The following is a 13,985-nucleotide window of genomic DNA, read 5'->3' on the forward strand; positions in this document are numbered from 1 at the left end:
ACTGTGGACAGGTAAAGTATATATTAGGCAAGGAAGGGAGGGTTCCAGAGGGGTCATCCTGACTTCTTGCCTCAGTTCATTTGCCATACTCGGGGAGAAGACTGCTATTGCCAACTGGACAGGAAAGGGTAAGTTACAGCTGAACTGTGTGGGGTTGGGTTGGTCACTTGTCAACTTCCCTAGCTCTGAAAAGCTTGCTTTCAGAATGAGAGATGAGGAACTCGTGATTTCTACCAGACTTTTAGGCAAAGAGTTCAGTCACCTAATTCCAGGGAAAACTCTCAAGCCAAAGAACAAAGTACCTGCCACCCATTCCAGCTCCATGGCTGGAGACTCCAGCGTTCAGCCTCAAAGACTGACGCAAACTCGACTCGGTTATTGCGCGATACAGCTGAGCACATCAATAAGGTCTCCCCTCAGCCTCCTCTTCTCCAGGCTAAACAACCTCAGTTCCCTCATTCGGTGCCACAGGATTGACATCTCACTCCCCTTGAAGCTGCTGAAGAGGGTTAACGCTTCGCTGAGTCTCAGGGTGGAGGGGAGCCCGCTCTGTGCTTGTGCAACCTCACCTCAAGCACTGAGTGCAGTTTTGGGTGCCAGCAGATAAAAGGGAACCGAAGCTATAGGAGGGCATCCAGAGGAGGGCATGAAGCTGGTGAAGGGATTAAGAGTGGAAGCTGTATGAGGAGCAGCTAAAGTCTGTTCAGGCTGGAGAAGAGACCGAGGGGAGACCTCATCATGGTCTGCAGCTTCATAGAATTGTCTGGTTGGAAAAGACCTTTGAGATCAAAGATATGGAGCTGTTGGAAGGGGTCCAGAGGAGGCTATGAAGATGATCCAAGGGCTGGAGCACCTCCTGTACGAGGACAGGCTGAGAGAGTTGGGGTTGTTCAGCCTGGAGAGGAGAAGGCTCCGAGGAGGCCTTAGAGCGACCTTCCAGTACCTGAAGGGGCTACAAGAAAGCTGGGGAGGGACTGTTCACAAAGGCTTGTGGTGATAGGACTGGGGGCAATGGGGATAAACTGGAGAGGGGCAGATTTAGACTGGACATAAGGAAGAATTTCTTCACCATGAGGGTGGGGAGGCCCTGGCCCAGGTTGCCCAGGGAGGTTGTGGCTGCCCCATCCCTGGAGGGGCTCAAGGCCAGGTTGGATGGGGCTTGGAGCCCCTGATCCAGTGGGAGGTGTCCCTGCCCATGGCAGGGGGTGGAACTGGGTGGGCTTTGAGGTCCCTTTCAACCCAAATTATCCTACGATTCTGTGATCACCGAGTCCCACCGTGCCTGCCCGCTGCTGAACCAGCTCCCTGAGCATTTCAAACCCATCTCCTAAGCCCCTCCAGGGCCGGTGCCTTCACCTTCAGTGAAGGAATTTTCTTAAGCTCTACAACCTCCTCACGTTGGGGATCACAGCCCGTCCCCAGCCGGACCCCCCGCCGCCCAGGCCTCGGCCCAGCCCCGTGGGTCCCTCCCGGCCCGGGCGGCGGCTCCGGCCTCGTCCTGCCCCCGGGGCGGCGCCGCGGCTCCCCCCGCCCCGCCGGCCGCCCCCAGCGCCATGGAGCTGCCGCCCGTCAGCATCAAGGTACGGGGCGGCGGGGTCGGTGCCCCGCTCTCCTCTTGCCCGCTGCCCTCCTCGCTCTCCTGTCCGGCCCTCTGGTGACTTGCCGTGTCCTCCCTCCAGCTCTGCCCTCTCTCCTGCCCTGTTCTCTCTCCTCTTGCCCTCTGAAGTGTCCTCTTTCTCCTGCCCAGCCCTCTGGTGACCTGACCTCCCCTCTGGTGACTTGCCCTCTCCTGCCCTCTTCTCTCCTCTTGCCCTCTGACCTTCTCTCTCCTCTGCCCTGCCCTCTCCTGCCCTGTTCTCTCTATCTCCTGCCCTCCCACTCCTCTTGCCCACTTCCCTCTTCCCTCTCCTGCCCTGCCCTCTCATGCCCTCCTCTCCTCTCTCTCCTGTCCTGCCCTCTCTTCTCTCCTGTCCTGCCCTCTCTTCTCTCCTGTCCTGCCCTCTCTTCTCTCCTGTCCTGCCCTCTCTTCTCTCCTGTCCTGCCCTCTCTTCTCTCCTGTCCTGCCCTCTCTTCTCTCCTGTCCTGCCCTCTCTTCTCTCCTGTCCTGCCCTCTCTTCTCTCCTGTCCTGCCCTCTCTTCTCTCCTGCCTTGCCCTCTCTTCTCTCCTGCCTTGCCCTCTCTTCTCTCCTGCCTTGCCCTCTCTTCTCTCCTGCCTTGCCCTCTCTTCTCTCCTGCCTTGCCCTCTCTTCTCTCCTGCCTTGCCCTCTCTTCTCTCCTGCCTTGCCCTCTCTTCTCTCCTGCCTTGCCCTCTCTTCTCTCCTGCCTTGCCCTCTCTTCTCTCCTGCCTTGCCCTCTCTTCTCTCCTGTCCTGCCCTCTCTTCTCTCCTGCCCTGCCCTCTCTTCTCTCCTGTCCTGCCCTCTCTTCTCTCCTGTCCTGCCCTCTCTTCTCTCCTGTCCTGCCCTCTCTTCTCTCCTGTCCTGCCCTCTCTTCTCTCCTGTCCTGCCCTCTCTTCTCTCCTGTCCTGCCCTCTCTTCTCTCCTGTCCTGCCCTCTCTTCTCTCCTGCCTTGCCCTCTCTCCTGTCCTCTCCTGCCCTCCTCTCCCATCTGCCTTTCCTCTCTCCTGCCCACTGCCCAGGTCTCCACCTACAGAGCCTGGTCAGGCACGAAGGCTTCTGAGAAGGAGAGACTGGCGCTTCTCCAGAGGGCTGGAGCACCTTCTGTACAAGGACAGGCTGAGAGAGCTGGGGTTGTTCAGCCTGGAGGAGAGAAGACTGTGAGGAGACCTTAGAGTGGGCTCCAAGAAAGCTGGGGAGGGGCTCTTGATCAGGGAGTGTAGGAATAGGATGAAGGGGAATGGCTTTCAGCTGAAAGAGACCTCTTAGATGAGATCTTAGGAAGAAGTGTTTTCTTGTGAGGATGGGGAGGCCTTGGCTCAGGTTGCCCAGAGAAGTCGTGGCTGCCCCATCCCTGGTGGCCAGGCTGGATAGGGCTTGGAGTCAACCTAATCCAGTGGAAGGTTGGTTAGGGGGATTGGAACTGAATAGGCTTAGGTCCCTTCCAACCCAGCCCATTCCATGAGTTGAAACCTTCGTCATCACACGGGCAAGTATTGCGAAAGGTTTGGGTCGTTCAGACCGGCAGGCAGCAACTCTGAGGTTCCCCCTTACTGGCTGCGGCACAAGTGGTTGAGGACCGGGCTGAGAGAACGACTGGTTATTAACTGATGTCCATGGGGGTCTCCAGCTCAGCTGACTAGAGCTAATCCAGGGTAAACATTACATGAGGTCCCGAGGAGACAAAGTTTTGGCTCATCAGGCAGAATAGCTTTAAAAGGTGATCCCTTGCGTCGGGGTTAGGTTCTGGTAGATAAGTGAAATTGCATCTCTGTTGGGAGAGCGTCACTTAGGGGAAGTCTGAAAATTTCAGTGATTATCTGGTAACCAAAGAAGTGGGAAATAAAGGACTTGCCTCGGTTACGTTATGCTTTTCACAGTGGGGAGAAGCATATCCTTGTGGAGAAGCTGAAGGACTCTAAAATTGTGATTTTGCTTCTGATGTTGGGGTTTGATATTAAAACCTTCTCTGATAACAGACGGGTAAATTTTTCCTCTGTTTTATTTTTGCCTTTCATATTTTCAGAGCTCTGAGATTTCTGGGTGTGTGTGCTTTTATCCAGCTTCACTACTTTGTGTATCTTGTTTGGCATGGCGAGTTTCACGTACTTGCTTTCTTTAAAGCTCTGCCTAGAGCATGAAAGCATCACCAACCCCATCAGGCTTTTTTTCTGCTATTGATTCATAAAGCTGTGAGGAGTGCCCTTGGAGCAGGTTAGGTGGGAGGACAGTATTATCTCAGCTGCTGTTATGAATTCAGCTTTGCATAGGAAGGCTTTTGCATGGCTATGCTAAATAAAAGCTTGGCATTCATATAATGATGTTTCCCCCTCTTAGTAGTTTATCAAGAAAAGCAGCTTTCCTTGTTAGAGGCGAGTAAGCACGTGGAATTTTCAAGGCTTGGCATGTGGATTATATGTATCCTGGAAACTGATACTTTGCTCTGACAAGTTTGGACTCTTGTGTGATTCCCAGGGCGCTAGGAAGATTAAAAAATCTTGTCTTCTGCTTTGTTTTTTAAATTGGTTTGATTTCCCTCCCTCCCCATGTTAAAACAACAGTGAAAAATAAGAACACTTAATTTAAAAGTTTGCCAATGTTAAATACGTGTTAAATAGGAGATAGGGGAGCTGGAAAACAGACTTCTTGAATGAATGAGTCACCATGACAACACAACTAAAATGTTGCCTTTCTGCTCTTGTTTCAGATAACCATTCCCTAATCATTTACTAGATAAGAGTGAGCTTGTCCTGGGCAAACTGTTTTCAGCATTAAGAAATTCCTTGTTGTCAATTCTGCCAGTGCTGCTGTAGGGCTGAAGAGCTGGGAATGTGGAGTTAGTAATCCCACCTGCATCTTTATACTGTTCCTGAATTAGGGCCTGTTTCCCTGAAACTTATTGCAAAGGTGGGAAAGATTCTTATTCAGAAAGGGACTGGAAATAACACACACTACTGCTATTCATCAGCATGAGCTGTTTTCAGTTTTGGTGAGATTAAAAAGATGAGCCTCGTGATAGGAGTAGCTCTGATAAAACTGCATGACTTGGCTGTGTTTGTGCCAAAACATAGCAATGTCTTAGCCTTGAGGTCACTCCTTGAGCTGCATGCAGAGCTATAAAATTAATGTAGCAGCTTTTGCCCTGAGTGGATGAGGATCATGGTCATGAAACAGCATCTACTAGCTCAGCTCTAATAGTAATGCTGGCAAAGCACGTGGGAAGCAGCATAGCCACATTTTTGCAGTGATGAGTATGACTGCAACAACTCTGCAGAGCTTCAAAATATGAAGTTTGAGTTTGATCAAGCCTGGACAAAGCCCTACAATTCATTTGCCTGGAAACATTGGTTTTGTGTTACTGATTTTTAAATGCTAGGTCACAGAATCATAGAATACGTTTGATGGAAAGAGATCTCTGTGTCGCCTAGTCCAGCCTCCTGTTCAAAGCAAAGATAACTTCAAAGTTAGATCAAATGGCTCGACTCAAAACTCAGCTGACTTTTAAAAATCTCTAAGGATAGAGCCAGAGCAGCCCCCTTGGATAGCTTGTTCTCTGCTGCCTAACCACTCTCATTACTGTCACTTCGTTATAATAATGAGGAGCAGCCTCACTGGTGGCTCACTCACAGGTGGCCACTCAGATCTATATTTTGGTTGGTATATCCTCAGGTGAATACCTCACCCACAGAGTAGTTGAGCTCCCTCTCAACAAATAAAAGTTAAGTGAAATTTAAAAAGTTAGGTACTACAAGACAATAATTCTTGTTTGGAACCGTGTAATGTTCAACTTTAGCCTCATGCTATGTTTTATGCTGAAGGATGTTTAAAGGAGTGAGTTCCTGTTCCAAAGAGTTTCCCATTTAATGAGACCAAGGCAGATCCAGACTCTTTTTATGCTTGGCAATTAGTTCTGTCACATGCTGAGATTTGCAGAGGAGCTAGGAATTCCCCTTGGATCTCCCCAATTTCCAATGGGATGCTTATAATCACATGCTCATCCTTCTGCCCAGAAGGGGTGGGGACAAAGGTCCCACCTTTCTTATTTTCTGCTCTCAGCTCTGACTCAGGTCATAGGAGTTATTTAAAAGAAGAAATATATGCTTCTGTTAGGTACAGACTGAGGTCCTTGAACAGATGGAAAAAATGTAAATGCTTCTGCTGTCTCATCAGGGCACTGCCTGCAAATTATCTAATCTCACACAGTGACTGCAGCTTTAAAGAATGCTTTTCATTAACACTACATTTTCTATGTTAAAGCATACCAAGACCACCAGCTTATTCGATAGTGCCCTGAAGAACTGTCAGGTAAATTGGACTAATAACCAGGAGGGGAATGCCTTGTTTTTATTTCAGCAATCCCTCATACCATCAGCCCTAGTTTACCTCATTTTTATGCTGATGAGTAGGCATGCTTCATAATTTAATAACTGCAATATTAATCTAGACAGCTTTATAAAAAAAAAAAGCCCCGCTGCCTAATTATGTTAACTGGTGAGCCTTGAGGGGTCTTGCGGGTATGTAACATGCAATTAAATACTACCTAATTAAGAATTTCCCTGATGTTGTGGTAGTCTCTGGAGTAAATGCTATTTGCATGTCTCCATTCTTATCCAAGAACATCTTGTATTTTACTGATTAGCAGTTTCTGCCGTGTCTCCTTGGTACAGTTTGGGAGTAGGGAAAGTAGGGGGTGGTGGTGAAGTGCTTTGTAGGCTTTTGTGAACAATTAAAAGAAATCATTAATAAAAATCTGTTTAAGCAGCGTTTGCAGTTACAACAAAGTCTGAGCTGCTCAGGGTGGATGCTCTACAGATGTGCTGGGGTGCTGCAGTGAAGCAGGAGCTTTATCTTATCCAAAGGCATCTACATCGAGGCATCTTGGCAGAGCAGAGTGAGCCACAGCAGCTGCGTCACTCCTGTTGATTCCCTGGCTGTGCTTCACGCAGCTCACAGATCCATTGGTGATTTAACACTCTTCTCGAGTGACTAGTTTTGTATCAAGTTAGGGCATGGATCGACATTTTAAGTCAGTGAGCACAGCAGGATATCAGTAGATCTTAAAGTTTTTTTAGTGTCTCAATGCTCCGATCAGCATACAGCCTTCCTGCATCCAGGAATTCGGCCTTTTGCCACTGACTCATTTCCAAATTATTTTTTTTATTTTTTTTTTAAATTGTGGAAGTACTGGGAAATGCTTCAGAGGGGGTTTAGTGATGGGTATTTTCTTTATACCGAGGCCATTATGAATGCCAATGGGAGCCTTTCTTACAGCTAGAAAATATGGAAGAGTGCCTATTTTCCATGGGTTCTCTAATATGTCAGGCTTCAGCCTTTCTTTTTGAGGCTGCTAATAGAGCCTGTCTTCCATATTCTTGTTTTCACAAATGTTTAGAGAGTGAATATGTGTTATCTCCTTTTGTAGATCTTGGCCAGCAGTCTCCAAAGAGAGTGAGCACATGCTTATAGGTACAGAAAAAAGATTGAAGTGGTATATTCTTGTTCCCATTTGCTATCTTAATAAACACATAGGGTATGTCTCCTTGGTTACTGAAATGTCAAGTGCTGGTGAAGGGAATCATTGCGTCACTTTTTACAGTAAGATGCTTTCTTCTTGGATTTGTCTCCTCAAGTACAAGGATCAGGATCATTAAGGGCATCTGCAAAGTACAGAATCTGTGACAGGATTATTGTATTGCTGCTTAGGGCGCTGGTGGCTCCGCTGGGAGTGAAAGGAGTTGTGGGCTGTGGGAAGATCGGGTTCTCAGGCTCCTAGAAGATGCCTTCAGGACTGTTAATGTTGTGGTGAGGTCAAACCACGACTCTAAACAGATTGGAAGGAGGCAAAACGAGGGTTTACTGAGGACTGGAGTGAAATTGCTGGGAGCTACAGGCATGACTTCCCATGGACTTCTTGGTGATGGGATGCCAGATTGGTCACGTATAGACTCTGCTTGCATAGCGTGAACCGGATTGCCCAGCTTTCTATACAAACTCTTCTGGAGTTCCAAAATCAATAACCCATTTAGAAAAGACTAAGTGGGCTCTGAATCAACTGTCGACAGAGGTGACAATAATAATGAATGACCACAGCACAGCACCACAGGAAATAGTCGGCAACAAAAGCAGAGAAAAATGGGTTTGTATCTTCACCCTCCTGGTTGCTATGCCAGCTTTCTGTGGTGGTTTCTGGGTCCAGGGCACTCTTCCACCCATTCCTTGGAAAAAAAGATGGTGTCATTTCGTGTGGATCCTCCAGAGTTCTCCCCAACTTGCTGATGTGCCTTCCTCTCTGTTTTTTTTCCATAGGCCATCATTCTGGTACACTGGCTGCTCACAGTGTGGTGAGTGATTGGTAACTACCCCGGCCTGGGTGAGAAGAGGGTATTCCTTCAAATTGGGAATGGGATATTCCTGGGGAATCAGCATTCCCTGTCTGTGTGCAAGAAGATCCAAAATCTAGGAATGAGGTGTTTGTATGGGAAAAGGAAGAATGCAAAGAAACTCTGCGGGCTTATTGTGAATGTGGGCCAGGATTTTTTTTGTCTTGTTTGGCAGGGGTTGCATGAATCACATATTTCCAGCTTCCTATGCCTGGGGAAATTTCAGTGTCCTTGCAATGGGGATCTGGGCCATTGTGCAGCGAGATTCCCTTGATGCCATCATGATGGTGAGTGTGAGGGTATTTGCCTCCACAAGGCTGCTCAGGGAGAGGGTGGAGGGCAGAGGCAACTTCTTTGAGTCAATGATGGTTTTCAGCTGTTCCCAGGACAGCAGGAAACAAGTCAGATTCACTCTTGGAGTTGTTTTGGGTTTTTTTAAGAGAGTACGTAAATCAGTAAGTGCTGTAAACCAATGTGAGAATCATTCACTGTCACTTATTTTGCTTCTCAGAGGTGAGGCACGCTTGATTCTTACTTTTTTTATGTGGTGATTTGACTTGTAATGCCAGGGCAGAACTCAAAGTGTTTAAAATGCTTGAGTCAGAGGGGCTTTTTAAAACCCTCCTCTGAACATGAAAGAGATACTGTGAGATGATGCCTCACAGATGTGAAGAAAATGCACAAAATACAAGATCACTCATTTAGGAATGTCTCTACCTGGGGCAGTGTCAAAGATTAGCAATGCGTGATAGCAGGGTAAGGAAACAATTGTGTGAACACAGATCTGGCACGAAATTTGCTGTAACTGACTGTTACTCATAGTGGTTAATCTCCTGTTCAGTTCGTGTCCCATTCTGTCTTTGTTTCCAGTTCCTGACTGGCCTGCTGCTCACAGTCCTCACAGACATCATTCACGTCTCTGTCTTCTATCCTCCAAACCACTATCTCAGTGATGTGAAGCGTTTCAGTGTTGGCATGGCCATCTTCAGCCTCCTTCTCAAACCTGTGTCCTGCTATTTGGTGTACCAAATGTATCGGGAGCGTGGAGGAGAGTTCGTCTTTAACATAGGTAGGATGCTTCCTCTGCCTTCATATCATCGTGGACCAACTCTTCAGGATTCTAAGGGAGGCTGCCTTGCACTTTGGACCCTTTAGCTGAATTTTGCCCTGCTTTCCAGGGAGGGGGTTGCTCGCTCTCTTTTGTTTATGTCTGTTCTTCCATTTTGTTGTTCTGATGTGTCTTAGGCCTTAAATTTACATGCTTCCTCTCTTGCCTTGCAGACCTGGAGTCCTTGTCTGACAGCTCTTTTACCCACAATGGTACTGATATCACAGCTGTCTCTCTTATTTAATACAACTGAGAAGCCTTTCCTCCTCCTGCATTTCTGTGTGCTTGTTGGAAGCCTTTGGGTGTCCTTCTCTGTTTGCCAACCCTTTCTTTTCCTTCTAGGGGAGAGTACAGGGCAGCATCCCCTCTAGCTGGATTATTCATGAGACGGAAAGAAGCTGGATTTTTAACTCCATGCTTTTTCTGGGCCTCACATGTCCAAGCTACTTTGACTGCTTTGGATCTCCGTTCCTTCACCTGGAAAATAGGACTGATATTCACCTTGAGAGGCTTTGCCTGGAGACTCTAATTTTTCTCCTGGTTGTACTTGCTAATGATAATGTGGCAGCCTTGACAGAGATGTGGGGCTGCGGCTGGATGTTCTGGATCTCAGTCAGCTTCTTTGTCAAGCATGCGTGGTGCTAGATCATGCTGAGGCAGCTGCCAGGGCTTGTTTGCTGTGTAGGACCTCACCGTGCCAAAACCAGCAGCCTGGCACAGTTATCTCGTTGCCTTCCTAAGAAGACTGGGCAGGACAAAGGATAGTATTACAGTGTTTGAAAGCTGTCAGTTGTTCTGTTTTGGTGCTAGGGAGGAAGATAATGCTTCCCGTAAAGGAGGGGAGGCCATGGCAGGAAACCATGGGTTGGGCAATACGTGCTATTTGCATCTCTCTGTTAGTGGAATGTGGGTGCCTTCTCCCTCAGCTGCTTGTGCAAATGCCAGGCAGATCTGTCTGAACTGGATCAGAAGGCCTGCAGTTCCTTGCTGTGGGTCATGTTTGTGCCAATATTTAATAGCTGCTCACTGCTTGTAATGGGGTCTGGACATTTGTATCCCATGGGAAGTGTGGGTATCATCAGGAAGTTCATCCCTTCACTTTGGACTATTCCTTCTTTCCAGCCAACACAGGCACAATATGGTCTAAGAGTCTCCTCTCAGGCCCAGGTTGGTATTCAGATGCTTTGTGGTTTCATATCCTCTCCTGAACTGTCTTTCTCACAGAGCTTTTCAGTACCAACTGTGCTGTTGTTTTGTAGACAGGTTGCTTGGCAGCATCGTTGCTGCTAAAAAGAAGCCTCTGATATGGTTTGGTGCCCACCTTTGATTCAGATGGCTTTCTAGTCACCACAGGTGCTTGGCCTATAGATGAAGAGCTGTCCATTCACATTCTCTGTCTCTCTCTTTTCCCTGCTCATCCCTTCGACAATAAAATTATTTTGTGTCAGTCTCGTACCACAGGAAAATTGTTCATAGTGCAATTGCGAGCGTTGCTGGATTCAAATTTAGTGCTGTGGTGTGGCACGCTTGAGGCATAGCTGCATTGTTGGGAAGAGTGGTTCATGGATGAATCATGCTCTTAAATCTCTGCTGTCAGTTAGCCCTGGTTCCTGCTGCTTCTGGTTTTGTCTGTTCATTTTTTCACTGCATCTCATAAACTTGATCTTGCTGAAATACGTTATTACAGGAGCCTGTAATGCTGCTGTGCAGTGTTGTGGGTCCTGTTTTTCACATAGCCACGTGGCTACTAAGAGAGCAGTTCTTAGAGAATTAATAGGTGTGTTTCAATGTGTTTCAGTTATTTTGCCTTTGTTGGAAGGATGAGTTTTCTTACCTCCTGCCTGGGTAGCGAGGGTTACAGAACACAGGTGCTGGAGAGCTGGGAGAGCAGCTGATGCAACGTGCTCTTGAGCTGTTGGTTTCTTCCAGGAGACTCAGTTCTTGTGGGTTTTTTTTTCCCAAGCTTGATCTCTTCCCTTTCCATTCAGGTGTCGCTCGTGCGGGCCGGGATCGCAGCACCTACGAGTCAATCGATCAGCAGGATGCTCCCCCACCATGGCCTGACACAAGCAAGGCAGCCCAGCAGCCATACTGAGGCCCACACTACACCACAGAATTGATGCTTCCCTCGCCCAGTCCAGCCTTCTGCTCTTCCCACGTCCATTCTTGATGGAGCAAAACCTGCTACTGAGCAAACAGAAGAGGATCTGATTTTACATTTCTCTGACTCCCTGAAGGTTAGGCAGATGGGTTCCTGGAGTAAGTCCAGAAGATCTCAGAGATGTTGTGTTAAGCACTGTGACTCTTTGTAGTCCTGGTACTCTCCTTTCCTCCCTCCTCCGAAATCCCTCCTCTGTATCTGTGAATGGATGCAGCTTCTCTAGTCTTCCAAGTCTGTGGGGTTGGTGGTTATGCTCTTACTGGGACAGGGAGCTTGAGCCCCCAGTGTCTAGTCTTGGGTTTTATTCACTGATGATTTTATGCAAGTTGAACATCCTTCAGGATACATAAAATGGCTGTCACATATAGTTTTCGATACTTTGTGCCTTGAAATGTCCTTTTGCCTTCAGTTGCTTGTCTTGACAAAACTTGAAATGTTGCAATTTTCTAAGAAAACTATAAAATGAACATTTTTCTGTGTTAGAAAAAGTTAACGCTGGTCACTTATGTCTCATTTGTAAATGTAGGTATTTCTGAGGGTTTCAGACTGTAGCGAGATGGTCTGGGAGAGTTGTTATGGGGGAAAGTCTGCAGGGCTTTGATTGCTTTTCCTCTAAGCTTTACTCAGACAAGTAGAGCATATTGTTTGTAAATGTGTGGGTGGTGAAGGTGGGCTAGTAAAATGGGGATTGGGGAAAGGAAAACATGGCTTTATTTACACTGCAGCAGTGAGCTCTGTGGGATGCAACAAACTATCAACTCTAATCTTACACACAATATTCTGCCCTGCTGTGGCTTTCAGGGTAGACTCGTAAAAGAAAAAGAAAGATGTTCAACAGGATTCTTTTTCAGAAGAAAAAGTTTGTCAGCTTTGGCAGAATGAAAATACCGGTGCTAGGAAGCGGGTTCATTTTCAAAGCATATGCCTGTTATTCTACAGTTGCACTTCTCTTGAGAAGACCTGCTGCTGCATTAACTCTTCAGTGGCCAAGAGTCTTGTCACCTTTGCTCTGACCTCAAGAGCTGTGCCATTTGTATTTTTAAAACCAAGGAATTTTCTCCTAGGTCTCATCACTTTAAACATAAAGAGCTGCTTCCTCCCCTATGCTGCACAAGCCCTACAATGACCTGCTGCTGTACCTGAACCGTCATCATCATTTATGCCTGGATGAAGCACGTAGTAAATGCCCCAAGATGACTGTTGGGCATTCATTTTGCAGGCTACCATGCATAGGAATAGGAACCATTCTACTTTTGTGATCAAATGTGGAAGGAAGAAGAATAGATAGGCAGAAATTTCTGGTGTTTGTGGAGTTGCAGAGCTGGTCTTAATATTCAGTTGTTTGTTTTGTTTTTTTTTTATTTCAGCTCTTCACAACTATACAGCAACAGCATAAATCCATGAATAATGCATTTTAAAGCTCAGGTTTTTGCTTCCGTATACCTGTGAAGTACAGACTGAAAACAGCTGTTTTAAATGCAATGATTTTTAGGTATCTGCACAAAGGGTTACACATAGTGAGGCCAACCCTTCTCCATTGCAAAGTGCCCATCTAGCTGACCTGCTGTGTGCTTCTTCGAGGAGAATTCAGCACATGTGGGAGCTCAGGGGAGCAGAGCAAGGCAGGAGTTATGCTAGGCTTACTGTGCCTCAAAGATACCTGTTTTGGGCAGTAGATCAGAGAGGCAAAGGTAAAAATGAGGCTTTTCTCCTGACTTCTTCTGAGGAGGAGGGTGTTTGTTTTGGAACTGCTTACAGAAAAGCACCAACGCATTTTTGGATCAGTACCTGGTTCAGAACCAAATGGGTCCCCAGCTTGATGGGCCCCGCCTTGTTTGGGCCACCAAGAGCAGCTTTCCTGTGGCCATCTGTGGCCCCGGTGACAGGCAGCATTGCTAATCGTGGGGGATAAGCTGCTTACAGTGACTCAGTTAGGCTGTGTTCACTGCTGAGCTTTGGGCATTAAGGAGGAACAAAGCTGGAGGTTTGCCCCAGTGCTCAGAGGCACAAGCACAGAGCCGTGTGTGTCTGTCCCCAAGGTTCTGGTGAAGTCCAGCAGTGGCCATCGGAGTGAGTAAGTGCTTGTGAGGGGAGGTGTAGCCTGTGAGCTGTTGGGGATGCTGAGCAGGGGCCTGGGGCACGTGCCCCAGCTGTGCCAGCTGAGAGCCATAGAAGCATAGAATCATAGAGTAGTTTGGGTTGGAAGGGACCTTAAAGATCATCTAGTTCCAATCCCCTGCCGTGGGCAGGGTTGTCCCACTAGATCAGGCTGCCCAAGGCCCCATCTAGCCTCACCTGGAACAACTTCCCTGGGCTCCCTCCCGCTCCCACCACCACATCCCGGGGCACTGGCTGGTTCTTGGGTGGCAGCAGGCAAAGGATGCTGCTGTGTGGCTGTTCCTCAGCTGCCAGAGCAGTAACTACCCTCTTTCTGGTGAAGGGCACTCATGTGTGCCTGTTGATCTCCAAGAGGCAACAAGAGGCTCAGGTGTTGCCAGTGATGGTTTAGTCTATAAAACTGAGCAGTGGGGGAAGAGCCTCATTTCTAAGGTATGTGAAAGGTGATCTTGGACCAATTGCTAGTCCCAGTTCGCCTTGGTTGGCAGGGATGGGAAAATTAGAATGCTCCGTGTGGTGCTTAATGTGTTTATTATGGGTCTGTCATTGTCATCGTAATGCTAAAATGGCATTCACTTGAAACTGCTTGATTTACTTTCATGAA

General features: G+C 47.6%; 1 protein-coding gene across 3 annotated transcripts; it reads left to right on the forward strand.

The window, feature by feature from the left end:
- Window positions 1–1,522: 1,522 nt before the first annotated feature.
- AGTRAP (angiotensin II receptor associated protein) lies at window positions 1,523–11,751 on the forward strand. 3 transcript variants are annotated; one of them, XM_069874834.1, is made up of 5 exons: window positions 1,523–1,580; window positions 7,921–7,955; window positions 8,170–8,281; window positions 8,865–9,063; window positions 11,091–11,751. In XM_069874834.1, the coding sequence occupies exons 1-5, from the start codon at window positions 1,554–1,556 to the stop codon at window positions 11,195–11,197; spliced, it is 480 nt and encodes a 159-aa protein (XP_069730935.1). In that variant the 5' UTR covers window positions 1,523–1,553; the 3' UTR covers window positions 11,198–11,751. The 3 variants fall into 3 exon arrangements, with proteins under 3 accessions (XP_069730935.1, XP_069730934.1, XP_069730936.1); XM_069874833.1 differs by lacking the exon at window positions 1,523–1,580 and adding an exon at window positions 7,348–7,750; XM_069874835.1 differs by lacking the exon at window positions 1,523–1,580 and having other exon boundaries at window positions 7,934–7,995.
- Window positions 11,752–13,985: the final 2,234 nt, after the last annotated feature.

This window comes from Phaenicophaeus curvirostris, chromosome 22 (genome assembly GCF_032191515.1).
Source record: "Phaenicophaeus curvirostris isolate KB17595 chromosome 22, BPBGC_Pcur_1.0, whole genome shotgun sequence".
In the NCBI taxonomy this organism is placed as follows: Eukaryota; Metazoa; Chordata; class Aves; order Cuculiformes; family Cuculidae; genus Phaenicophaeus; species Phaenicophaeus curvirostris.